Source organism: Callorhinus ursinus, unplaced genomic scaffold (genome assembly GCF_003265705.2).
Source record: "Callorhinus ursinus isolate GAN/ISIS: 27379988/994484 unplaced genomic scaffold, GSC_fseal_2.0 scaffold25, whole genome shotgun sequence".
Classification (NCBI taxonomy): domain Eukaryota; kingdom Metazoa; phylum Chordata; class Mammalia; order Carnivora; family Otariidae; genus Callorhinus; species Callorhinus ursinus.
In genome coordinates this window covers 9,103,100-9,130,718 of record NW_027397087.1, presented here as the reverse complement: position 1 = coordinate 9,130,718, position 27,619 = coordinate 9,103,100, and the positions used below count along the sequence as shown (strand labels likewise).

At 45.3% G+C, this 27,619-nt stretch overlaps 2 protein-coding genes across 2 annotated transcripts in view; both read left to right on the top strand.

Moving 5' to 3' along the window:
* The window catches only part of VPS39 (VPS39 subunit of HOPS complex), a 48,585-nt gene extending 24,165 nt beyond the window's left edge, over positions 1–24,420 (top strand). Inside the window, exons 11-25 of the mRNA XM_025883624.2 lie at positions 4,584–4,713; positions 9,416–9,558; positions 15,564–15,707; positions 16,196–16,337; positions 16,483–16,569; positions 16,901–16,974; positions 17,357–17,455; positions 18,054–18,171; positions 18,674–18,802; positions 19,439–19,541; positions 19,774–19,819; positions 20,703–20,852; positions 21,026–21,160; positions 21,425–21,516; positions 22,288–24,420. Of these exons, the coding sequence (XP_025739409.1) occupies positions 4,584–4,713; positions 9,416–9,558; positions 15,564–15,707; positions 16,196–16,337; positions 16,483–16,569; positions 16,901–16,974; positions 17,357–17,455; positions 18,054–18,171; positions 18,674–18,802; positions 19,439–19,541; positions 19,774–19,819; positions 20,703–20,852; positions 21,026–21,160; positions 21,425–21,516; positions 22,288–22,363 (1,668 nt within the window). The 3' untranslated portion in view covers positions 22,364–24,420. The remainder of the gene's footprint in view (positions 1–4,583; positions 4,714–9,415; positions 9,559–15,563; positions 15,708–16,195; positions 16,338–16,482; positions 16,570–16,900; positions 16,975–17,356; positions 17,456–18,053; positions 18,172–18,673; positions 18,803–19,438; positions 19,542–19,773; positions 19,820–20,702; positions 20,853–21,025; positions 21,161–21,424; positions 21,517–22,287) is intronic.
* Positions 24,421–26,225: 1,805 nt separating this feature from the next.
* Positions 26,226–27,619, top strand: part of PLA2G4F (phospholipase A2 group IVF) — a 14,278-nt gene continuing 12,884 nt past the window's right edge. The window contains exons 1-2 of the mRNA XM_025884305.2: positions 26,226–26,384; positions 27,419–27,491. Of these exons, the coding sequence (XP_025740090.1) occupies positions 26,274–26,384; positions 27,419–27,491 (184 nt within the window). The 5' untranslated portion in view covers positions 26,226–26,273. The remainder of the gene's footprint in view (positions 26,385–27,418; positions 27,492–27,619) is intronic.

Here is a 27,619-nt window from a genome sequence, read left to right as displayed (position 1 = left end):
TACCAACGAATTGGACAACCTAGAAGATATAAATAAATTCCTAGAAACATATAACCTCCCAAAACTGAATCAATAAGAAATAGAAAATTTGAACAGACTGATTACCAGCAATGAAATTGAATCAGTAATCAAAAAACTCCCAAAAAACAAAAGACCGGGACCAGATGGCTTCACAGGTGAATTCTACCAAACATTTAAAGAAGAGTTAATGCCTATTCTTCTCAAACTATTCCAAAAAACAGAAGAGGAAGGAAAGCTTCCAAATTCCTTCTATGAGGTCAGCATTACCCAGATACCAAAACCAGTTAAAGATACTACAAAAAAAGGAGAACTACAGTATCCCTGGGTCAGTATCCCTGATGAACACAGATGCAAAAATCCTCAATAAAATACTTCCTAACTGAATCCAACAGTACATTAAAAAATCATTCACCACAATCAGGTGGGATTTCTTCCTGGGTTGCAAGCGTGGTTCAGTATTTGCAAATCAGTCAGCCTGATACATCACATCAATAAGAGAAAGGATAAGAACCATAATGATCATTTCAGTAGACCCAGAAAAAGCATTTGACAAAGTACAACATCTATTCATGATAAAACCCTCAACAAAGTAGGTTTAGAGGGAATATACCTCAACATAATAAAGGCCATATATGAAAAACCCACAGCTAATATCATCCTAAATGGGGAAAACTGAGAACCTTTCCCCTAAGGTCAGGAACAAGATAAAGATGTCCACTTTCACCACTTTTATTCAACATAGTACTGGAAGTGTTAGCCACAGCAGTTGGACAACAAAAAGAAATAAGGCATCCAAATCAGTAAGGAAGAAGTAAAACTATCCCTATTTGCAGATGGCATGATACTATATATAGAAAACCCAAAAGACTCCACCAAAAAACTGCTGGAACTGATAAATGAATTCAGTAAAGTCACAGGATACAAAATCAGTCTACAGAAATCTGTGGCATTTCTATACACTAACAATGAAATAGTGGAAAGAGAAATTAAGAAAACTATCCCATTTACAATTGCACCAAAAAGAATAAAATACTTAGGAATAAACCTTACCCAAGGAGGTGAAAGACCTGTACTCTGAAAACATTGATGAAAAATTGAAGATGACACAAATGGAAAGATAGCCCATGCCAATGAATGGAAGAATTAATATTGTTCAAATCTCCATACTACCAAAAGCAATCTATAGATTCAGTGCAATCCCTATCAAAATGCCAAGAGCATTTTTCACAAAACTATACCAAACAGTACTAAAATTTGTATGTAACCCACAGAAGACCCCAAATACCCAAAACAATCTTGAGAAAGAAAAACAAAGTTGGAGGGGAGGTATCACAATGACAGATTTCAAGATACACTGTAAAGCTGTAGGAATCAAAACAGTATGGTACTGGCAGAAAAATGGACACAAAGATCAATGAAACAGAATAGCTCAGAAATAAACCCATTATTATATGGTTAATTAATCTGCAACAAAGGAGGCAAGAATATACAATGGATAAAAAAATCTCTTCAAAAATGGTGCTGGGAAAACTGGACAGCAGTATGCAAAAGAATGAAACTGGATCACTTTTTTTGCACCATACACAAAAATAAACTCAGAATAGATTAAAGACCTAAATGTGAGACCTGAAACCGTCAAAATCATAGAAGAGAACACAGGCAGTACGTTCTCTGATATAGGCGATAGCAGCATTTTTCTAGATACATCTCCTCAGGCAAGGGAAACAAAAGCAAAAATAAAATATCGGGACTACATCAAAATAAAAAGCTTCTGCACAGCAAAGGAAACCATCAACAAAACTAAAAGACAACCTGTGGAATGGTAGAAGATATTTACAAATGACGTATTCAATAAAGGGTTAGTATCCAAAATACATAAAGAACTTGTACAACTGCACATTCAGAAAGCAAATAATCCAATTACAAAATGGGCAGAAGACATGAACAGAGATTTCTCCAAAGAAAGCCATACAGATGGCCAACAGACACATGAGAAAATGCTCAACATCACTCATCAGGGAAATGCAAATCAAAACCACGATGAAAGGTGGAGGCAAGATGGCAGAGGAGGGGACTCCGTTTCAACTGGTCCCCAGAATTTAGCTGGATATCTATCAAACCATTTTGAACACCCATGAAAAATCAGCCTGAGATGTAAGAATATATATCTGGATCTCTACAAGCAGAAAAGCTACTGCCTTTGGCAAGGTAAACCGTGGGCAGTCGTGAAACTGTGGGGAGATATCAGAAGAGAAACAGAAGGCGGAGGGAGCTGCCAAAACCACAATGAGATACACCTCACGCCCGTCAGAATGGCTAAAATAAAAAACACAAGGAACAGCAAGTGTTGGTGAGGATGTGAAGAAAGAAAAACCCTTATGAACTGTGGGCAGGAATGCAAACTGGTGCAGCTGCTATGGAAAACAATATGGAGGTTCCTTAAAAAATTAAAAAAAGAATTACCATATGATCCCATAATTCCACCACTGGGTATTTACCCAAAGAATACAAAAACGCTAATTCGAAAAGATATATGCGCCCCTAAGCTTATTGCAGCATTATTTACAATAGCCAAGATATGGAAGCAACGTAAGTATCCATCAATAGATGAATGGATAAAGAAGAGCTGAGATAGATATTTATATACATCTATATATCTCAAATCGGTAATATGGAATATTACTCAGCCATCAAAAAGAATGAAATCCTGCCATTTGCAACAACGTGAATGGAGCTAGAGCGTGTAATGCTAAGTGAAATCAGTCAGAGAAAGGCAAATACCATATGATTTCACTCATGTGGAATTTAAGAAACAAAAGGGATGAAAAAGACAAACCACAAAAGCAGACTTTTAACTTACCAGAGGGGGAGGTGGTGGGGGATGGGAGAAGTCGGTGCTGGGGATTACGGCGTGCCCCTGTGAAGATGTATGCAAGTGTGGAGTCACTGCTGTGTACACCTGAAACTGATATAACACTATGTTCGTTATACTGGGATTAATAAATTTTAAAAGGTTGTTTTTTGTTAACCATTTACATATATATGTGTGCTTGAATAATTTAGTTTTTGAACTTTAAAGGGTGTCATGCAGCACATAGCTTTTTTAGTATCTGTTTTTCTTCACAGGAAGGTCTTGGGTCTTTTCAGTGATCTTCCTGCTGCAGGTTGTGTGTTTAATCTTCGGTAGAGAAGGTGGAAGTGGGTTTCCATTTTTCCCTTCTCTTTTCTAGACTTGCACTTACTAGGTGTTGTACTATGAGGAAAGAAGGTTGGTTGATACCATCTTAGCTCTTTGGGAACCTGTCTTTTATTTAAATAAATCAAAGAATATACATGAAGCTTTCAGAGGGCGAGTACATGTTAAACTTCGCTATTGACAAAATGTGGAGCAGAATTTTAGCCAGAGGACAGTTCCCTGTGGGCTGGACAGGACATCCCAGGGTTGGACCCTTTGTGAATAGGCGAGATCAGGATCAGGTGGGGAAAGAGGGAGCAGTAAGAGCCTGAGGAAGTTAAGAGAAAACAAGTGGAGAAATGGCTTGGAGCTCATCCTGACTGGAGTGGAGGGTGATGCTTGAGCGTCTGGGAATAAGCTAGAGAAGAAGGCTGTGCCAGGTTCTGAAAACCTGTAAAGCACCAAGAGGGCTTAGACGGGGTGTGGCCCTGTGGTGATGGTGGTCTGGAGTGGGGTGATGGCAACAGAATAGGAAAGGAAAAGAAGGGAAGAAATGGAAAGAAATTTTGAAGGAAGAAATTAAATGTGGTAAAGATTGGTTAAAAAATATAAGGGGAATAAAAGGTTATAAGGAAGAAACAAAGATAATAAATAGCTGCATTAATTTAGCTCTTAACCTTGCCCAGCTGTGCCAGTGACATTAAATGCCCTGCATTCTGTCCTCACTCACCCTGTTTTTAGTTTTGATTTTTTTGTGTTTTTAAACTAAACTCTAGACTTTATTCAGATTTCACCAGTTTTTCCATTAGTTAATGCCCTTTTTCTGTTCCAGTTTCAAATCCAGAAATTACATTGTATTTAGTTGTTCTGTGTCCTTAGTGTCCTCTGATGTATGACAGTTTCTTTTTTTTAATTTGTTTTAGTATTTTTTATTTATTTATTTGACAGAGACACAGCGAGAGAGGGAGCACAAACAGGGGGAGTGGGAGAGGGAGAAGTAGGCTTCCCGCCGAGCAGGGAGCCCGATGCGGGGCTCGATCCTAGGACCCTGGGATCATGACCCGAGCTAAAGGCAGACGCTTAACGACTGAGCCATCCAGGTGCCCCTGTATGACAGTTTCTTACAGTTTCCTTGTTTTTCATGACCTTGACTGTTTTCAGGGGTACTGCTCAGGTATTTTGTAGAAACACTGTTGCATTTTAATTGCAGAGTTTCTTCTCAGTCTTGTGGTTAGATTGTCAGGACAGTCTTTGAGGGCAGGTGCCATGTGGCTTGTCTTGTACACTTTGGCATGCAGACCTCCTATGATGTTGTCTGATCCCTAGTATATACTGAATAAATATTTGTTGAATGAATGCGCTCTTACCTGTTCTACTCTCTTACTAGGAGATGAAAGATGATTCTGACAGCGAAAAGCAGCAACAGATCCATCACATCAAGAACTTGTATGCCTTCAACCTCTTCTGCCAGAAGCGTTTTGATGAGTCCATGCAGGTCTTTGCTAAGCTTGGCACAGGTAACACATGGGTTTGGCCTTGGATGGACCTCATGGAGGGAGGGGAAACTGGAAAGGATGGGAGAAATGGTGCTAGACATCTGAAACTGGGGCTAGTTTCTGCTCATTTCAGTTGATCCTCGTGCCTCACAGGATCTTGTGGGTGGCCACAGTGTTATATATTTGCAGTCCTTATCTTGTGTACCTGGTCTCACCCATAAACACAGACTTCTACTATCCCTTTATTTACTTAGAGTAGAGAGGTGAGATCTCTTTCCAGTGACTAGAATATTCATACGTGGCACCCAAGGCACTCTTTTTTACGTATATCAAGGTGCAGGCATTTTTGCTATGAGGGCTTTAATATGGTCCTGCAAATCCTTATATTCTATAATAAAATAATCTTGGGAAATAACAGGGCTTATGGGAGGAATGAGGTTGCGGCAGACCACTCAAGACGTAGGCAGCTTGGTCAGTGGAATACGAAAACAATAGCTGTCCTACTAACATTAAATGCCCACTGTTGTTAGTACTCAGCATGGTGGTGCTTTGCAGTCTTGAACCTTGAGGCTATGCTTTCTCCTTTGAGATACAAATCTTTGAGAATATTTGCTTCTAACAGAAACTAGTTTCATCAAAATAAAAAGTGTGATCCTGGGTATAGACTTCTTTATGAGATCCCCCAAAAAAATGAACGTGGGGGGAACATCTTTGCTTTATTTTTACTCTCAGCTTTTCCAGCTGGTTTAACTTAATAGAAAGTATAGTGGATTTTGAAGCTACTAACCAGCCAGCCACTCCTTGCACTAAAAGAGGTCACTTCTGTTTCAGTTCTTTTCTTTAGGTCTCCCTGTATAGGTAAGGCTTTTTCTTTAATTGTGAGGAAGCTTGGGCACCTGGGTGGCTCAGTCGTTAAGCGTCTGCCTTCGGCTCAGGTCATGATCCCAGGGTCCTGGGATCGAGTCCCACATCGGGCTCCCTGCTTCTCCCTCTCCCACTCCCCCTGCTTGTGTTCTCTCTCTCGCTGTCTCTCTCTCTGTCAAATAAAGGGATAAAATCTTTAAAAAAAAAAAAAATTGTGAGTAAGCTTACCTGGTCACTTTAAAACATTAACAAGCTGGAAATTTGCATACAAATCAACACAACTTTTTTTTAATATAAGATTTTATTTATTGGAGAGAGAGAGAGCACAGAGGGAGAGGGAGAAGCAGGCTCCCCACTGAGCAGGGAGCCCGATGCGGGGCTCAGTCCCAGGACCCTGGGGTCATGACCTGAGCCGAAGGCAGACGCTTAAACAACTGAGCCACCCAGGTGCCCCCCAACACAACTTTTGCCTCATAATGATAATATTCCACTTATGAACTGTGTTAACTAATTCATATTAAAGAAACTCAGGTTGTAGAGTATACCTGGGATGCCAAGTCGGAGGACTGCTTTCAGGGGCGTGGAATAGGAGCAGAAGGAAACTTTGTAGAGGGATGTTTCTTCGGAGCCAGAGGGAGGCCAGGCTTCAGAGAACAGTCTCAGACGGCTGGAAGGTCATACTACCAGGCCTAGTGTCCTTTGATGCCCCTAGTGTAGGATGGACTGGGCCTAGGTTTGCTTTTCCTGCCTCTCACTTTACTGTGTTCCACAGATAGGTTTCTTATAAGGGTGGCCTATTTCTACCCCTTGTGAGTGAGAAAGAAGCTCTGTCTGCTCCCACTGGGGACATAGGGCCTGTGAGTGGACTTTATCAAGTTTGTGAACCACCCTAGACTTGATGTAAAAATTTTTTCATATGTGGGTTTTTCTGGAGAGAGGATTAGAATGTTTGATCACACCCTCTGATGTCTTAGATCCTAAAAATGTTTAAGAACCAATATTTTAGATTATTTCCTTATGGCAACCTATAACTTGTACATAAAAAGCTCTAAGGCAAGATAGAAAGGTAAGTACTATAGGTATTCGCACAGGAGCTTGGTAAAAAAACACACTGCATTGAGACCATGTTTTTATATTTCTTGAAACCCATATTTAGATCTTGAAGTTGAGCCTTAGACTATTGAATTTGTTCAGATACTATATTCATTACTTATTTAGTCAATAAAAATTTTATCAAGCTTCTACCGTGCGTTGGAGATTATGCTGGATACCAGGTAGTGGGGCTTATATTCTGTTGGAGAGGGGGCAGACACCCAAATAAATAAGCAAATTTATAATATATTGGGAAGTGGTAAATCCTAAGAAAAATAAAGCAGGGGAATGGGGATAAGGAGTACTGAAGATGGGAATTAGGATTACAATTTAAGATAAAATGGTCAGGGAAGGCATCTCTGAGAAGTTAGGGCCTGAAGGAAGCTATTTAATGAACCGGGCAGGTGTCTGGGCAGGTGCACTGCAGGCCAAGGGAATGGCTGGTACCAAGGTGGTGAGGTTGGAATGCTCCTAGTGTGTTCCAGGAGCAGCCAGATCCATGTGGCTAGAGCAGAGCTGATCTGTATCCTTTGTTCTGCATAAGGACTATAATCCCATTGTGAATTACCTGTCTATATTACTGGGGATTCAATGTGTGGCATAATCCTGGACTCGGTGAATATGTGGGCCAAAGGCGAATCAGATAAGCGATGTCAGTACCAGCTCTACCTTTGATCTTGGGCTTCGTGGATAAGTAAGACCTGTTATACGATCACAAAGTTCTTACATGTAAAACTATCAGTGAAATGTTGGAATAAGTGTCTCCAGGGTTGTGGAGAAGTAAGTCAGGAGTCTCAAGAGGAGGTGACTGGGCTCTGGAAGATAGAAGGAAAAGCAGAGTGTAAAGGAAGGGTGGGTGGCAGGAGGACTCAGGGGTGGCTGAGGGTCTGTGAGCCCCAGCCCACTGTGATGTTGGTGGTGCTTGATAGGTCATATGAGAAAGAGATGTTGGGTCTAAATCTTAGAGGCCCTTGAGTGCTGCAGGGGACTTTGGACTTTGTATTGTAGGCTTCAGGTGACATCACAAGGTTTTAAGTAGAGCGATGTGATTAGAGCCACATCTGTAGACACACACCGTAGTGCGGGAGGCTGGCAAAGCCTAGGCGAGGGTGGTGGATTCACTCCGGGCCCCCAGCGGTTGTCTACGTTCCTCAGACTGTGCTTCTGTGTGGCAGCCACACAGATCTGCCTACTGTCCCTTTCAGCTTCCCAGGAGTGTCTGTTTCACATTATCATAATTCTCAGGTTTTGAGGAACACAGTCTTCCTAGCTTGGCAGAAATACTGGGGTCAGACAAAGGTTTCTTGGGGATGATGTGGGTTCTGGAGGCTTCAAGGCAAGGCTGGGTAACATTTCTCTTCTGGTCTGCTTCCCTGGAGCTCAGCTCCTTCTAGAAGGGACATGGCCTTCTCCTGGTCCTCCAGCTTTTTTTTTTTTTTAATTTTAATGAAAATAAAGTAATGCTAGGACAAAACATTTATTAAAGTGTTAAAGGAAAAAAAAATTTACTCTAGATCTAGCCTTGACTCTCATTTTGTCTCTTTTTCATCCAAGCTTTTTCCACATGTGTACATCTCAGTGTAATGATAATCATAACAGTATATGCTTTTATAGTTTTTGTTACTTAAAAATGTTAAAAATGTACCGTTTCCATGTTGCTGTGTGCCCTTCATAATTATAATTTGTAATGATTGCCTTATAGTCTCTTAGTTGAATAGACTATAGTTCTGCTGCTGAAGGAATTCCACATTGTTTCCAGAATTGCATTGTTACAAATAATGTTCATTACATGACCTGTTCATTCAGATGTGTCTTCCTCCCCCCCGCCCCCGCCTTTAGACTGTTTTCTTAGGGTAAACTCCTAGAAGTGGGATTAGTGGGTCCAAGTGCCTCTTTCCTTATTGAGGTAGAGTATTTTTGCCTTGGCAGTGTAAGAGTTATTCAGTCTCATAATACTGCAAGCATTGGGTAGTATCATGTAAAAATTTTTTTTACTAATTTTACTAATTAAATGTACTGCTTTGATTCTTAATGTAGCAGGACGTTTTCCCATTTATTTATATTATTTTCTTGTCAGTTGTTCATGTCTTTTGCCTGTTTATCAGATGAGGTCTTTTTTTTTTTACCAATTTATGTTTTATATAATTAACTTATTAGCCTCTTGCCATATATGCTGCGAATATATGCCTTAGCCTATTGTCTGGCTTTGTTTTAGTAATAGTAATTTGTTTTGGTAATAATTCTTTTTTTGACATACAATTCTTTTATTTTTTAAGGCTATTGATTTTTTTCAACTTTAATATCTTAAACTTGTTCTTAGCCAAAAGGCCGAGAAGCGATCAATTTTAGTATCTTAGCAATTTTTTCTTGGAATATGTTTTCTTCTCCACTTTCAGAGAATTCATAAATTTTCCATTCTAGTTCTGCATATGTGTATTTGTGTATGGCTTGGCAGATAGAGTCAAGCCATTTTTGTAATGGTTTAGTGAAATATACATATAAATAGTGCTCAAATTATAGAAGTATAGAGCTAATTGAGTTTTTATGAACTTGGAGTTATTCTTTTTAAAAAAATCAGTCTGAGGGTGCCTGGCTGGCTCATTTGGTAGAGCATGCAACTCTTGATGTTGGGTATAGAGATTATGTAAAATATAAAAAAACTTAAAAATCAGTCTGGAACTTATTTTGCTGTAGTAATGGTCTTGTTTTATCTGATCCCTAAATTGCTGTGCTCCTTTCTGGGGAATCATGTTTACCTTCCATGTAGATCCTACCCATGTGATGGGCCTGTACCCGGACCTGCTGCCCACAGACTACAGGAAGCAGCTGCAGTATCCTAACCCGCTGCCTGTGCTCTCGGGGGCTGAATTGGAGAAGGCACACTTAGCTCTGATTGACTACCTGACACAGGTAGGTATGATACAGAGGTGTGTGGAAGAGTTTACCTGGGAGTTGCAGTACCTCTTTTCTGTGGCAGAGAAGGGCAGGCCTTCTCAAATTCCATAGACAGTCCATAAATGAATGCCATAGAAGTCATGGTGGGCTGGGCACATTTCTTTCTCCTCCATCTCCCTGCTCAGTCATACTATTGAGCTGTTTGATGCCAAATCTTGATAGCAGGAAATGTACTTGATTTCTGGTAAATTTACACTAAGCTCTTCTGGGAACTAAAAAGAATAAATCTTAGTTGATAGAAAATAATAAGTTTTTTGAAACACTCTTTTGGAACATACATACTTTTGGGAAAATACATGCTCTATGCAGGAAACTGGGCAAACACAGAAAAGTGTAAAGCAAAAGTACAAATCACCCATAACCCTACCACCCAGAGAAAAGTAATGAACATTATAGTGTTGTCCTTCTAGACCTTTAGAGGTACACCTCCTTTATTTTGCTTCACAGATGCTGCTTTTTTTTTTTTTTTAACAAATTGAAGATTTGCACCAACTCTGCATTGAGCAAGTCTGTTGGCACCATTTTTCCAACAGCATTTACTCACTTTGTGTCTGTGTCACATTTTGGTAATTCTCACATTTCAAGTTTTTTCATTATTGTATTTTTGTGATCTGTGATCATTGATCTTTGATGTCACTGTTGTAATTGTTTTGGCATGCCACCAGCTGTGGATGGCAAACTTAATAAATGTCTGTGTGTTCTGACTACTCGACCAACTGGCTGTTCCTGCCTCTTCTACTTTTTGGGTCTCCCTACTCCCTGAGACACAACAATTTTGAAATTAAGTCAATTATTAACCCTACAATGGCCTCTAAGTGTTCAAGTAAAAGGAAGAATTGCTAATCAAAAGTAAAGATAATTAAGCTTAGTGAGAAAAGCATGTCAAAAGCCAAGATAGGCCAAACTCTAGGCCTCTTGTGCCACTTAGCCAAGTTGTGAGTACAGAAGAAAAATTCTTAAAGGAAATTAAAACTGCTACATCAGTAACATGAATAAGAAAACGAAACAGCCTTATTGCTGATTTGGAGAAAGTTTTAGTGGTTTGGGTAGAAATCAAACCAGCCACAGCATTCCCTTTCGTCAAAGCCTAATCCAGAGCAAGGCCCTAACTCTCTTCAAATCTATGAAGGCTGAGAGGGGTGAGGAAGCTACAGATGAAAAGTTGGAAGCTAACAGAGGTTGGTTCATGAGGTTTAAGAAGGAAGGCGTCTCCACGACATAAAGTTCGAGGTGAAGCAGCAAGTGCTGATGTAGAAGCTGCAGCAAGTTCTCCAGAAGATCTAGGTGAGATCATTAATGAAGGTGGCTCCACTTAACAACAGATCTTCAGTGTATGAAACAGCCTTCTGTTGGAAGGAAATGCCAACTAGGACTTCCATAGCTAAAGAAGAGAAGTCAGTGCTTGGGTTCAAAGCTTCTAAGGACAGGTTGACTCTCCTGTTAGGGGCTAATGCAGCTGGTGACTTGAAGTTGGAGCCAGTGCTCTTTGACCATTTTGAAAATCCTAGGGCCCTTAAAAATGATGCTACATCTGCTCTGCCTGTGCTCTATAAATGGAACAACAAAGCCTGGATGACAGCACGTCTGTTTATAATATGGTTTACTGAATATTTTACGCCCACTGTTCAGACCTGCAGCTCAGAAAGAAAGATTCCTTCCAAAATATGACTGCTTATTTGAAATGCACCTGGTCACCCAAGGGCTCTGATGGAGATGTACAGTAAGATTAATGTTTTCATCCTAACACAGCATCCATTCTGCAGCCATGGATCAAGAAGTAATTTTAACTTTCCAGTCTTCTTTAAGAAATAACATTTCACAAGCCTATAGTTGCTATAGATAATGATTCCTCTGTATCTGGGCCAAATAAATAAAAAACCTGGGAAGGATACACTATTCTACATCCCATAAGAACACTCATGATTACCCCAAATAGCCAAAGGAGTGTTGAAAAAGAAAACCAAAACCGACAGCACCACAATTCCAGACTGCAGGCTCTATTACAAAGCTATAATCATCAAGACAGTACGGTACTGGCACAAAGACAGACACATAGATCTGTGGAACAGAATAGAGAACTAGAAATGGATCCTCAACTCTATGGTCAACTAATCTTCCACAAAGCAGGAAAGAATATCCAATGGAAAAAGTCTCTTCAACAAATGGTGTTGGGAAAATTGGACAGCCACATGCAGAAGAATGAAACTGGACCATTTCCTTACACCACTCACAAAAATAGACTCAAAATTGATGAAAGACCTAAATGTGAGACAGGAATCCCTCAAAATCCTTGAGGAGAACACAGGCAGCAACCTCTTTGACCTTAGCTGCAGCAACTTCTTGCTAGACATGTCTCCAAAGGCAAGGGAAGCAAAGGCAAAAATGAACTATTGGGACTTCATCAAGATAAAAAGCTTTTGCACAGCAAAGGAAACAGTCGACAAAACCAAAAGACAGCTGACAGAATGGGAGAAGATATTTGCAAATGACATATCAGATAAAGGTCTAATATCCAAAATCTATAAAGAATTTTATCAAACTCAACACCCAAAGAACAAATAATCCAATCAAGAAATGGGCAGAAGACATGAACAGACATTTCTGCAAAGAAGACGTCCAAATGGCCAACAGACACATGGAAAAGCGCTTAACATTACTCAGCATCAGGGAAATACAAATCAAAACCTCAATGAGATACCACCTCACGCCAGTCAGAATGGCTAAAATTAAGTCAGGAAACGACAGATGTTGGCGGGGATATGGAGAAAGGGGAACCCTCCTACACTGTTGGTGGGAATACAAATTGGTGTAGCCACTCTGGAAAGCAGTGTGGAGGTTCTCAAAAAGTTGAAAATAGAGCTACCCTACGACCCCGCAATTGCACTATTGGATATTTACCGCGAAGATACAGATATAATTGATCCGAAGGGGCACCTGCACCCCAATGTTTACGGCAGAAATGTCCCCAATAGCCAAATGATGGAAAGAGCCCAGATGTCCATCAACAGATGAATGGATAAAGAAGATGTGGCATACACACACACACACACACACACACACACACACACACACACACACACCGGAATATTACGCAGCCATCAAAAAATGAAATGTTGACATTTGCAACAACGTGGATGGAACTAGAGGGTATTATGCTAAGCGAAATAAGTCAATCAGAAAGACAGTTATCATATGATCTTACTGATACGTGGAATTTAAGAAACAAGACAGAGGATTGTAGAGGAAGAGGAAAAAATGAAACGATGAAACCAGAGAGGGAGACAAACCATAAGAGACTCTTAATCATAGGAAACAAACTGAGGGTTGCTGGAGGGGAGGGGGATGGAGGGATGGAGTAACGGGATGATGGACATTGGGGAGGTATGTGGTGTAATGAGCACTGGGTATTATATAAGGACTGATGAATCACAGACCTGTACCCCTGAAACAAATAATACATTATATGTTAATTAATCAAATTTAAATTTAAAAAAACACTCATGATTCATGGGAAGAGGTCAGAATATCAACATGAACAGGAGTTTGGAAGAAGCTGATTCCAGCCCTCAAGGATGACTATGAGGGGTGCAAGACTTCAGTGGAGGAAGTGACTGCAGATGTGGTAGGAATAGCAAGAGAACTAGAATGAGAAATGGGACCCGAAGTCGTGACTGACTTGCTGCAATCTCAGGATAAAACTGTACTGGATGATGAGTTGCTTCTTACAGATGAGCAAAGAAAGTGGTTTCTTGAGATGGAATCTAGTTCTGGTGAAGATGCTGTGAAGACTGTTGAAATGACAACAAAGGATTTAAAATTACCCATAAACATAGTTAATAAAGCAGTGGCAGGGTTTGAGAGGGTAGACTCCAGTTTTGAAAGAAGTTCTGTGGGTAAAATGCTATCAAACAGCATCACATGCTATAGAGAAATCATTCTTGAAAGGAAGAGTCAATTGATGTGGCAAACTTCCTTGTCTTATTTTGAGAAATTACCACAGCCACCCTAACCCTGAGTCATCAACATCAAGGCAGAACCCTCCACCAGCCAAAAGATTATAACTCACTGAAAGCTCAGATGATGGTTAGCCTTCTTTAGCAATAAAGTATTTTTAAATTAAGGTATATACATTATTTTGTTAGACATAATACTACCATAAGCATACTTACACATAAGCATAACTTTTGTATGCACTGTGAAACCAGGAAATGAATTTAACTCACTTTATTGAGATACTAGCTTTATCGAAGTGGTCTGGAACCAGACTCACAATGTCTCTGAGGTATGCTTGGATATGTATTCGTGAATTCGGTTTTTTAAAAATTTATTGGGGCCCTTGGGTGGCTCAGTTGGTTGAGCGGCTGACTCTTCGTTTTGGCTCAGGTCATGATCTCGGGGTCCTGTGTTTGAGCCCTGCATTGGGCTTTGAGGTCAGCTGGGAGTCTGTGTGAGGGTTCTTTCTCCCTCTCCCTTTGCCCTTCCCCCTGCTCCCGCACACTTGGTCTCTCAATCTCTCTCTCAAATAAATAAATCTTTAAAAAATAAAAAAATAAAATTTATGGGGTTATTATTGCTAATGGATATCAAACTAAAGTTGTTCTGTAGCTTACTTTTTAAAAATTTAGCTGTATATTGAGAAAGTCCTCTGTCAATAAATATTCTTCTCTAACATGGTTTTTTTTTAAGAGGGAGTATTTAGATTTAAGTTTTTTTTTTTTCCAGTTTACTGTTATGGAGAGATAAGTGAAATTTGCAAGGGAACACTAAAATTAATGTCTCCATTAAAGACTGTTCACCACAAACTTCTGTCACAAAGGGCTGTTATTTATTTTCTGGGCACTCACCCAAAGTCCGAGAACTTAGTAAATTTTTTTCCCCATAGGTGTTGTGAAGACCTCTGTGGGGGTCCCCTGGGCAGGCACTGAGAAAGACTGCCGGGAAATTGTAAGCCAGCTACCTGCCGCCTGCTTCTGGGTTAGTGAAGGTCCCATAGGTCTGGTCAGGCATGTGTAGCCTTGGCACTTCCTTGACATTGGGCTTCAGGGGTACCCAGACATGCCTCTCTCTGCACCCTGCACAGCTCATGTGGCTGTGTCAAGTGAAGAAGGTTCCTGGGGCAGAATGTCTCCTAAGCCTGTGGCATTGAAGAAAACCCTCTGTTGCCAGTGTCTTTGCTTCAGGACTCCGAGCACACGTTTTTCCCAGGACTTCTCCACTGACATTTGGAAGGTGTGGGTTAGCTGACCCTGATACTGTGCCAGAGAGATGGTAGAGCATATAAGACCAAGGGCATTGCCAGACACAGTATAGTACAACTTGGGTGATTATATTTATGTGAAGTTCTAGAATAGGTAAAAACTAATCTCTAGTGATCGAAATCAGATCCGTGGTGTCAGAGGTGGGTGGGATTCTTTGAGAAGAGCCCGAGGGAACTTTCTGGGGTGATAGAAAATGTTCTGTTCCTTGATTGGGGTCGTGGTTATATGCATGTACATATGTGTCAAAATGGATTCATACTTTAAAAGGGTACATTTTATTGTATGTTACACCTCAAGAAAGTTGATTTTTTTTTTTTAATAAAAGAACATGGGCTTTGGAATTAGATCCTAATTTGAAACTTGCCTCAGCTGCTTGTGAGAGATCTAATTATCTGTGCCTTGGCTTCTTCGCTTGTAAAGCAGGGATGATAATAATGTCTGCATTTGTTGTAGTTTTAAAATAGGATGACATAAAGTTCTTGGCATGGTGCCTGGTGTGTAGTAACTACCCTATAAATAATTGTTGCTGGATCTGTGGCAATTTGGCATTCATTTCTTTTGATCCCCACTAAAGATTATATGCTAATGTGAGATCAGGGTGGATAAGTGTGAGCTGTGTTGGCTGTATGTGGAATTACAGTAGCTCAGGTGATAAGGATGATTTACTCCTGGCCTTAACCCCACATTTTCGGGCCTTGGCAGAAACGAAGCCAGTTGGTAAAGAAGCTGAATGACTCTGATCACCAGTCTAGCACCTCCCCGCTTATGGAAGGCACTCCCACCATCAAATCCAAGAAGAAGCTGTTGCAAATCATTGACACCACCCTGCTCAAGTGCTACCTCCATGTGAGTTCTCCAAGCACTTAGTACCCACAATTCCCCAGTCCCCTGAACCTGGGAAGGGGCTACCTTGGGGTAATTGCCATCAGTAAGAGTGAAGTATCTTTGATGATGGGTACCACCTAGCCTTGACCTGACACCTCTGAGTTTCTGGGAATTAGGAGGGTAAGGCAAGACATTGCTCCAGAATTTGCAGTGGGCTGGTCTTCTCTGGTAAGACTGGGGTTGGTGCTACAGGGCAGACAGGGACAGTGTTTCCTGAATGTATCCCTCCTGCCCCCCACTCCCCTCCAGCACATGAAAACCTGCTGTGTGAAAGAGCATAATGCTGTGAAAGCCATTCCCGGTAGTCCTGATAAAGGGCGGTTGGCCTTCTCTGGCTTGGGTTCCATCCCTGGCCTTGCGGCCTGAAGCAGGCCTGGGCTAGGAGGGGGACAGGGGTGGGGGTGCCCCTTCACGATGCGGCTGCCACGGAAGTCCTACTTCCTCCACAGACGAACGTGGCCCTAGTGGCCCCTCTGCTGCGCCTGGAGAACAACCACTGCCACATCGAGGAGAGCGAGCACGTGCTGAAGAAGGCGCACAAGTACAGTGAGCTGATCATCCTCTACGAGAAGAAGGGGCTCCATGAGAAAGGTGGCCGGAGCAGGGGCTTCTCGAATCTGGGAGGGTCTCTTGTCTGGGGAGAGGGGAAACCCACTGAAGTACAGTAACTCTCCCGTGGGCATGTGCCTCCTGGAAGAGGCTAATGACCTTTTTTGGGGCGGCACTTCATGGCCAGCTCTGCAGGTGCTGGTGGACCAGTCCAAGAAGGCCAACTCGCCTCTGAAAGGCCACGAGAGGACAGTGCAGTATCTGCAGCATTTGGGTAAGTCCAACTTTTGAAAGGGAAGTGGGGAAGGATTGTGTTCAGATGGACCTGATCTCCGTCCATTTCTGATGCCAGCAGGTCAGTCCCCTCCCTGCCTTGTGCTCACCCAACTTTGTTTCTCCAGTTGGGGTCAGAGTAACCCCTTGGTGGAACAGTGACAACCCTTTGGCATGTAGCCAGCCCAGTAGGGCCAAGCAGCCCTGAGTGACTGGTGCTTGGACAGAACTATCTTCCCTGGAAAGTAAATTTGGGGGCAACCTGTGCACCCTCCTTCCCAGTCTTATGGCCAGGGTGGGCTTCACCTGTCGACAAATCTTTTCCTTCCCAGGCACAGAAAACCTGCATTTGATTTTTTCCTACTCCGTGTGGGTGCTGCGAGACTTCCCAGAGGATGGCCTGAAGGTAGGTCACAGGGGTCTTTTGGATTTATCTAGTCCCATGCTGGGTCCTGATTCTACTAAGGACAGTGGGGTTGGGGGGGTAGGATTCATGCAGTTTCTCTGGTGTTCAGAGGAGTAGTCTGGGAAAGAGACAACAGTGTAATAATGTGGAGAGAGCCTTGTGCAGACGTCAGGAGATCGGCGCCTGTGACCTAGTCTGTCACACGCGCTACAGGTGCCATCTGGTAGACCCTTCCCCCTTCAGAAGTCCACTTGACCCTCCACTGTGTGTGTGTGTGTGTGTGTGTGTGTGTGTGTGCGCGCACGCACGCACGCGCACATGTGTGGTTGGCAGCACTGCAGTCAGATGGTTCTGCTGCTGGAACTTGGGTTTGGTCTCACAGATCTTTACCGAAGACCTCCCGGAGGTGGAGTCTCTGCCGCGTGACCGAGTGCTCGGCTTCTTAGTGGAGAATTTTAAGGGTCTGGCTATTCCTTATCTGGTAAGATCTTTTTTTGGTCTGAACTAAAAACCTTTAAATGCGGGATCCAGGGCCACATGGGGCAGTTATCGGGCAATTCAGATTGGGGTTTATGTCACTTGGGGATTGGTAGTAATGTAAGGAAGAAGATTATTTCTGCCTCCTCTGAAGAAAGATCTTGGTAGATCAAGCTGGAAATGTTACCTTTGATGAATGCCTTCTAAATCGAGGTAAAATACAGAGGGATAAAAGAGAATGATGTTCAAGAAAAACATCTCAAAGCCACATTTGTATGGCCATTCAGATTCAGCTGTAACCATAGGACAACCAAATTGGTTTTAAGTACCAGAATGCAACTATGTAACCGTAACTACGTGGGCTGATGCGAGAGTTTAGAGGATTATGGGACAAAATTAATGAATGAGCTTAGAGTGCAAATCAAGAAAATAATCCTTGATATTGCTGGGTTGTATTCCAAAATTTCCTGGTGGTTTTAAAAGAGCTATTTTAGGAGACAATCTCAATGGGACCTGTTGGGCCTTAAAAATATGAGGGAGACGGGGTGACAGAGCTGGGCCACAGCATAGAGGGTACCAGGTAGACCCATGTCTTGCCTCAGGAACATGTCATCCACGTTTGGGAGGAGACAGGCTCTCGGTTCCACAACTGCCTGATCCAGCTGTACTGTGAGAAGGTGCAAGGTCTGATGAAGGAGTATCTCCTGTCCTTCCCTGCAGGTACCAGTTCTAATAGAAAGCCAGGTGGCCCTGGGCCTTAGAGGTGACCTGGGACCCGAGGGTGCCATGTGGCACAGGGAAGCAGACCTTATTCTTCTCTGCGGGCCCAGGTGGGTGGGAAGTTCCTCAGAAGAGCCAGGGCAGCTAAGTGAGCCAGCACGGGAGACTCAAGAGCTCTTGTCTGGATCTGGGCATCGCTGAGCATTGCCCATATGGGAGGGGGAAGGAACAGATTTGTCTGCAAGACGACAGCTGTGCTGATAAGAAACAGATTTGCTTACAAGAGCGCTTGTCTGTGCAGCTTGATTTTCTTTGTATCTCAAGCTGATGTTTTGGGGTCGTGTGGAGACCATAAACTAAGAAAACTCCAGCTGGAACCCACTGTGGAGGCCCTTTCTGATCATTGTGGTGATACCATTGAACCCCATCCCCTTCGTTTTTCTTGATGATCACATTGCTGCCCCACAGCATTGTTTCATTTTGAGCTTGGTTTCCGTTGAAGGCAAAACTCCAGTTCCTGCTGGAGAGGAGGAGGGTGAGCTGGGAGAGTACCGACAGAAGCTCCTTACGTTCTTGGAAATTTCTGGCTACTATGATCCAGGCCGGCTGATCTGTGACTTTCCTTTTGACGGTGAGTGTCTGGCTCATGGCCAGAAGCCACTTCAGTGGAAGGTAATGCAAAAACTCATCCTTCTCTTTTCCCCAGTTCCCTATTCTTCCCAAAAGTTGGGGCTGGAAAAAGCCCCGTGTTTCAGGCCAGGGCTGCTGTTCTGTCCCATCTGAAGATTTGCTTTTGTACCGTGACTGAGAGGAGTCTGTTTTGGGTGTGAACCACCAAGCAGTTGATGGCCAGGTTGAAACCTGTTTACTGCATCAGTACATGTTCTTGGGCAAGTTCATTATTTGGCAGTATTTGTAATCTGGCATAATCTGTCTGAAAAAGACGCACGTTTGTTTGATGTATAAGCTCCGGGGGAGCAGAGACCAAGTGTTTCCTTAGCTGGAGTGCTTGGCACATTGTGGGCGCTTATTATGCACTTGGTTGTTGGATGAGCATTCTTTCCCAGTTTAGAAGTGATCACAAAAAAGATGGGATAAAGTACTTTCTAAAATAGCTCCCTTCACCCTTTTTAAAATTTTAGCAATTTTCTCCTTGAAAAAATCCCAAGTAATACAAATAGTTTCACCCCGTTGTGTAACAGCTTAGCCCCTGGCCTGTGCTTACTCAGTGGTGGTGAGGGTTACTCAAACTTCTTCTTCCTCGCAGGCCTCTTAGAAGAGCGCGCACTGCTGCTGGGCCGCATGGGGAAGCACGAGCAAGCGCTCTTCATCTACGTGCACATCCTGAAGGACACAAAGATGGCCGAGGAGTACGTTCACCCTGCCACCGCACCGCCCAACGAGTCCGACAGCAGGCCCCGAAGAGAGAGGAGAGGCAGAGGAGAGGCGGGAGAGGTTCAGAAAGCCGCCTCCCCTCCGCTCTGCCTCCCGTGCTGGCCCCCGATTGTGGCGCCCTCATGAGGCTGTTCCTGCAGGCAGAATTGATGACCTCTCTCTTGACATGGCTGCCCTGGCCTAGTCTCACCACTTTCTCCCTTGCAGGTACTGCCACAAGCATTACGACCAAAACAGAGATGGCAGCAAAGACGTAAGTAGTGACACCGGCCCCAGGGTACGTGTGCTTTTCACTGTCCCTCACAGCACTCCTCACCCCCTTGGGGGTGGCCACAGGTGACACTGGTAGAAGTTGCTGAGATCACTGATTTTGCGCATGTGTATTGAGGAGAGACAGGGTGACTGTACATCCTGGTTTGCTTGGGATGGTTCTGGCTTATTGTCATCCTTGTGATGATGAGTAGCACCCTGCCCCTTTACTTAAAAGAGTCCCAGCTTGTTTAAGTTCTGTGGTCAGCCTGTTGAGGAGGAACATCTAATGGTTGCAGTGAGGTGCACTTATGTCCCCTGTCTAGAATGCACATGGATTTGTCTGTGTCTGGACACTTTGGATTGTCATGCCTGGGGGTGTGGGGGCAACTGGAATCTAGGCGGTAGAGGCCAGAGTCGCTGCTAAACAGTGCACAGGATAGCCTCAACAAAGAATTAGCCAGCCCAGAATGTTGAGTGCTAAGGTTGAGAAACCCTCTGTTACTGGTACCAGTAGGAAAGGTGGTGTCTCAGCTCAGGTTAATCCTCATTTGCCAGAATGTGACAGGGTTACAGCGTCAAATCCAGATTCCTGGGAGGGATCTTTTTGAGTCATTTTGCAGTGTTAGCATTTTGTCGACAGTATAATGCTTAACAGACACAATGCATTTGATTTTTTTTTCTCTCAGGAAAAACATCCCTTAATTTTTAACATCTTCAGTTGGCTGACTTTACCAAAATCTTTTAAAATGTGAAAAATGATGAATTTTATGTGCTCCAGGGCAGCTCTTACTAGAGACCAACCCCTCTTATTTTTAGGTGTGGTAATGCTGGGGGGTTCTGGAAGGCTTACTGCCAGCCTGACGTATGTGACTTGTATGAGACAGGTGTATCTGTCCCTGCTCCGGATGTACCTGTCGCCCCCCAGTGTTCACTGCCTGGGACCAATCAAGCTGGAACTGCTGGAACCACAAGCCAACCTCCAGGCCGCCCTGCAGGTCCTTGAGCTGCACCATAGCAAGCTGGACACCACCAAGGTCAGGAGCTCTTCTGGGGAGATGGGAGGCACTCAGGGGTGTACTGAATGAGAGGAGTGAGAGGCGGGGACAGAGGAAGGGACTGGGGTTCGAGAGCTGTGTGGCTTCAGACTTTTCCTCAGGCTCACTCCCAATCTGTCTCACCCCGTTCCCATCTCTGTTCCTGTCCCTAGGCCATCAACCTTCTACCAGCAAACACTCAGATTAACGATATACGCATCTTTCTGGAAAAGGTCTTGGAAGAAAATGCACAAAAAAAACGGTTCAATCAAGTGCTCAAGAACCTTCTCCATGCAGAATTTCTGAGGGTATGAACCTTCCAAACCCTAGGATGGGGTTGTACTTCTTAGTATGAGACAGTTAACCACCTATTCCCCATAGACAAAAGCAGAGCTTTGTGTTCCTTGAACACTATTGCTCAAACTGATGTCATAACCAACTCGACAGTTGGTTGCAAGGGTTTCCATTAGAGACATCTGTGGGGGCCGGGGGGGTGAGACAGCTCCAGCCTCTGCCTTCGGTTCTGTGTGCCGGACTCTGAGGCTTCCGTCCCAGTTGCTGTCCTCTCGCAGGTCCAGGAAGAGCGGATTTTACACCAGCAGGTGAAGTGCATCATCACAGAGGAGAAGGTCTGCATGGTGTGTAAGAAGAAGATTGGGAACAGGTGAGCCTCCTCCACGGCTATGCAGCCTCAGCTGTGATGTGGGTCATGCTCAGGATGGATTTCTGCCCTTTAGCTGAAAGGGAAAGCATGGCTGCTGACTGTCTCGGCCACTGTTACTTCTTGAGCTTCCAGAGAGCAGTCCGTGTTGTCTGTTGTGGCTTAGCTTTGAGGATTTAAAGACTTGCAGTGTGTGGCACGGAGCTCTTGACTTTGTGCCTGTAGAGCCCTTCCCTTCTGGCAGCTAGACGTTGTGATGTAGCCAGTGGGTGTGTATGAGTTGTATGTGGGAGAAAGTTCTCTTTTAGGGTGTGCCAGTGAAGGAAGAAAAAGATCTTTCCATCTGCTACCTCATGACTTGAGTAAAATCCTGAGCCAGCATCATTCTGTTTAAAGCATATGCTCTAGTCTATCCCCTTGCCTGCAAAGCAGGGTGCTTTGTCCTTTTTCTTATGTGAGTGGAAGAATCCTTTTCTTTAGAAAGACGTTGTTAGAATTAGCTTAAAAACTTGTTCTGATGAGCAGAACCATCTGCTCCATCTGCCCTGTATTTCACATTGATGACTTAATAAGAAATATTCCCATGCCTTCAAACTTCATGGAACTCATGCTCTGTTTGGTTATTTGACAGAGATGGTGGCTGTGTAAATCCAGAAGACCCTAGGGGCGGGCCGTTCCTTGTGGTTAGGGTGGGTCGCTTCTGGGATGGCACCTGGGTAAGGCACCTTTTCTAGGAAGTGGTCTTCTCTCCTGAGCCGTTTTCCTTCTCTGCAGTGCATTTGCAAGATACCCCAACGGAGTGGTCGTGCACTACTTCTGTTCCAAAGAGGTCAACCCGGCTGACACCTGAGCCCAGCATGCCAGAGACTCTTCTCATGGACAGTCGGCTATCCCAGAGAGGGGAAGGAGCACCGGCCTTAGGAATGGGGGGCTGCTTCCACCACCAGGTGTCTCCCCATTTGGACACTCCTGGCTACCTTGAGCCCTGGAACATCTCTGAATTTATCAGACTTGCGGTCTGGTGTTACCAGCTTTTTGATAGAAAAAAGAGATTAGCTATACCTTATATACCATTGTGTTGCAGGCAATTTCGGAGAATTTACTACCTGCTTGGACGGGAGGAGGTGGGGAAGGCCATTGTCCTGCCTTTGCACACCAATCACCTGATCAAGGAAAGTGTCTCAAGTGTCTGTAACCCTGATATTGTTTATGCAGAATTTTCTTTTAAGACACGTGCAGAACTTGGCGTGGAGCCCCCTGCACGGTGGCCTGGAGCCTGGGAGGAGAGCTGTCCTAGAGCTCCTCTCGCCATGTGGGCCAGCCCTGGCCCTCTAGGTGATGACAGTCATTTCTCCGTAGTTGCCATGGCCCCTGTCCCCCGGGTTCTGCCTGTTCATCGTGTCCTGTTTCAGTCCCCATTTCGTCCTCACTATTGATATTCCTTTATCTCTCCCCTCACTGCTCCCCCCCACACTTTGTCTCCCGTTTTCCCCACACCGGGGATAACTGATATTTAAACAAGGTAAAATGAGAAGCAAGAGGAAGTCTCAGTTTCCAGGGTACACTGATAACTGATTGTCAGGTATATTGTAAATAGGTCCTCCTTGGACTGAGAGCTCTGTGCCTAGAAGCTTACGGGAGTGTCGTCCCCCTTCCCCCGGGGCCAAGTGTGACGGTGGCTCTCAGGACAGCCTGCACTAGGGCATATGACCTCTTAGGCAGACACCTGCGGAGGCGCCCGCGCCTGGTCACCCACCAGCCGCCCAGGACAGGTTTGCTTGGTCTCTGTGAGCCGAGTGCTTTGTGCTTTGGCACTTTTCTCCTTAGCCAGTGTCGTCCGCTTACCTCACGGTTGGCCTGGCCGTCCTTCTCCAGCTTTGTTGTGCAGGGGTTGGAGGACTGTGCCAGCCTGTTGTAGGTAGGTGGGTCTCTGTTACACACAGGACCGATCAGATCAGGAGCTGATGGGGATGGGAGGTCGGGCATGCTTGTGAGGTGCCCGGGGACAGCCGAGAGCACTGCAGGAGGTGGCCGTGGCAGCCACACACGGGTTTATGAAGGAACTCACCGCCAGATCCCCACAGCACTTGCAGGGGGCAGGGAGACACCCCCCCACCCCCGCCCAGGGCACTGGAGGCACACAGGAGGAATGTCTAGCATGGCAGGCCACGGACCTACGGGGAGAGCGGCCCTGCATCCTGTCGTCCCTGGGGTCTTTCAGACTCAGTCTTGATGCTGCTGTGTTTTTAACGGTGGGAAGGGTGGGTGATGGTGCCCGGCCCTGACAGTGTTTTAGTAGCCTGGCCTTGACAGGTCGTGGTTCTTTTTAAACCACGGCACCGCGCCATGTGGAGTCTGTGTCGTAGGCCGCCTTGTGGGTGTTGCAGACTAGGCGCCTCCCAGGCACACCACCCACAGAGGGTTTAGAAGTACAGAGTGCATGCCCTCAGCATCACACACACAGACAGGGACTCTGCTCAGGTCTGGAAGGCAGAACAGCGCTTCGGAAGAGCCGTGTCCCACCTGGCCATACCAACCCACAAGAAGCCATGCTGCCCTTGGGCCTGTTTGCACCAGCTTGAAGGAGCTTCCCCTGGGAGCAGCAGTAAAGTCATCAGGCCAGCCCCCTGTGCAGCGGAAGCCCCGCCCTGCGAACCCTGTCTTCCTGGCTTGCTGTGTTTGTATCTTCCATTCCCACAACCTGTGTGGCACATCTGTTTGAAGCAATAGAATAAAGAACGTGTGTTTTCTTCCTTCTGGAATACATACACGACCCAGTTTTCCCAGACTCCATTCTCCCTTCCCTAGGCTCTCTTTGCCCTCTCTGGAGGTATGGAGAAGGCTAGAGGTGAAAGCTCTGTAATGACTCATGAGGATCTCTCATAATAAACATCAGAAAGCAAGAAACCAGCCTATTTGAGTCTTTCTCCCCCCCTTTCCTGTGAAGTTACATGGAAATAACAGTGAGGAGATAATGATTTAGCTAAGAATTGAGAATAAGCCCATTAATGATAAAAAAAGTCGGTATGACACCTCTGTCCTGTCTTGATCTGTGCCATCCAGCACAGCTAGTGTGGCTGGCGGCTGATGGTTGGACGGTGTGCGTGTAGAACATTTCCAGCCTCACCCAGTTCTGTTGGACACACTGGAACTCCAGCTAAGCCCGATTGTTTTCCCCTGCACTTCACATAGTAGGGCCTCATGCCTCTTCCTGCAGCTCCTAATGACTGGGAGAGTCATGAAATGTGTGGAATTGGTGGGATTGAAGGGCCCAAGGATGTTTGAGAAAGATTGCTCCAGCTCCAAAAAGGCAGTTTGGTCCTGTGTCCCTGTCTTTAGCCATCTGTGGTCATCCTGAGTTCTCTTTATTGTGGCGTAGGGCACGTGACTTCCAGGAGAGGGTGTCGTACAGCCCAGACCATGGGACGCCAGACTGCTCTGTGTGCCCCAGCTAACTCCGTGCCCCCACTTGGGCCGCCCTGGGGTGGATCTTCCACACACCGTGCCTAGAAACCACCAGCAGGGGGGTACTCTGGCAATCTCGAGACCCCAGCACAGGTCTTGGCTCTGTGTTCCAAATTAAGCAGAAATAGGCCCTCCCTTTGGGGCCTGGCCAATGGCAGTCATCCCCTTCTTTTCTAGGAGGTTCTGGTCTAAACTTGATTACAGGGTTCATTTTGGAGTTGAATCACCTCTTTTTTGGATGTTATTTTTCTTCAGTCTCCACCTCATGGCCTGGGGGAGGAGAGTGGAGATGACTAAGTTTCGGTTAACGAACAGAAATTATCTGCCAACAGGTCACTGCCCCAGAGATCCTTTCTTCAGGAAACTGCCTTTTCCGCCATCCAGACGGCTGTGGTCCACAGATTGTCACGTACCATCTATAGCCTAAGGCTTATGATGATCAAAAGAGGACTCTTTAAAGCCTTATCTCCAGTAGCTTAAGGATAGGCAGGCCTGCTTTTTAGCTGTCCGTACTGATACCACCTGATGATATCCCTACCCGTTTACCTGGATCATCCAGGTATATCCACCGATCCAGGAAGAGGGCCCCGGGCAAAAGTCACACAGCATCAGGATGCCATGAATTTCCTCAGGATACTGATGGATGCTCCTCACCTTTGGTTGTAAGGCCTAGTGTAAGTCTGGTACAGAGCAGACTGTAAGTGTTTGATGAATAAATGAAGGATGTCACAAGAGATGGGAAACACATTTGGGTCCAGAGATTTCCATGTTTCTGCTTAAGAGTTGTGGGCAAGGTGGGACTTGAAGGGCAGACGGTTTTAGGACTTTTTCTAGCTGGAGGAGACAAGGCCCTGATGTAGCACTTCCTGCCTTCTGGGTAAGGCACCTGCTGTGTCAGCATTGTCTAGAAGGCTTGTTGGAAATAGGAACACCTGGGTTCTACCCACGCCCACGAAATCAAATCATCTAGGGGGTGAGGCTCAGGTATTTATTTTCCATAAGCAGCCCGATGATAACCAGGGGCCGGGTTTGGGAACCAGAGTACCAGTTCCTCATCCTCTTGGAGAGGGACTGAAGTGTCTCCTGCGTGAGGGAATTGGACTCCAGTCACTTCCTGGAGCACATCAAACCCCACCTCCAGCCCCAGCAGGCCACCCAACCCTGAGTCCTCAGGAGAGTGGCCAACTCCACCCTCAACGTTTCCTGTCAGACCTGAGCTAGCAGTGAGTGGAGCCAGAGGAGAGCAGGGCGGCTCTGGAAAGCAGGCTTCCAGCTGAGAACCGTGCTGCCTGGCCATGCACTGGCTGCTCTGGCCAAGGTCGCTGGCAGGCAAGGGGCTACCCCTTCTGGGGGCAGTGCTGCTGCAAAAGAGAGAGAAGAGGGGACCTCAGTGGAGGCAATCGCGGGTAAAGTACCTGGTCTTTCCTGGGAAGTGTGGACTGCAGGAGCCTTGGGAGCACCGGGCCCTGTGAAGACTGAGGCCAGCCCGGGATTGGGTTCTGATCTAGGCTGGGACCAATTTGCTCTAGCCAACCTGGTGGAGCTTAAATTAAAGAGGTTGGCCAAGACCTTGGCTTTTGGAAATAATCCCCCTCCCCCCCCATTAGGAATGGAAGGTGAGGTCATGTGATACTTGCAGCTGTTGGCTTTGCCCAGAATGCCCCAGCTTGGCTGTAGAGTGCCCCAGGGGGTAAGGAGGAAGGTGCTTGCTGGGCTTTTGAGGGGATGGCCTCACTCCCAGGAGAGTGCAATCTGTTGTTACCTCTCTTGGGCCCAAGATGTTGTCTTCTTAGGGACTCATTGGACCGGAACAAGCTGGGTGACACCTGGTTTCCCTTCACCTGCTACCTCCTGGGGGTGTGGCCTTTGTCAGTGAGCTGGCCGGTGGGGTCGATCACGGCTTTCGCTTCTGATCTTTAATCTCCTGGGTGCATTCCTCCAGCTCTCACTTAGGCTCCCAAGCTCTTAGCAGCAGCACGGAGGTGAAGGGAGCCGCCCATTTGCGGTGCAACACAACCGTAATTAGTAACAATGGCTACATATATGAAGCACTAATACCAGCCACTTTATAGAACTTCTCATTTAAAAAATCACCATAACCCTATGGGATTGTAAACCCCCATTTATAGATGGGAAAAATGAGGCATGGGGAAATCAAGTAATCTGCCCAAGGCCATTCAGCTAGTCCATGGTGGAGCTTAGATTTGAACCCAGTGTGACTTGACTCCAAAGTCCAGGATCATCACCGACATGCTGAACTCCCAGTGTCCCAGTGCCCCAAGGCCTCTCAGGTCCCAGGCACAGCGACTTCAGTGACCCTGGACCAGGCTGCTGCTCTGTGAGGGAACGAGGGAAGCCTGAGCTAGGCACCACCGCAGGGGGGAGATCAGGCCCCCTACCCAGCTTCCAGGAGCTGAGTTCCAGAGTTCTATTGTTTCAGCGGGAAACCCACCCATACTATGACCTCCAGGTGAAGGTGCTGAGGGCCAGAAATATCCAGCACACAGATCTGCGTGAGTGACCCCCATTTCCACCCTTTCTCCCCTCCCTTTCCCAGGGGCCTCTCCAGAGTTCAGCAGGAACTGGCTTGAAGTTGTGTGTGTGTGTGTGTGTGTGTGTGTGTGTGTGTGTGTGTGTGTGT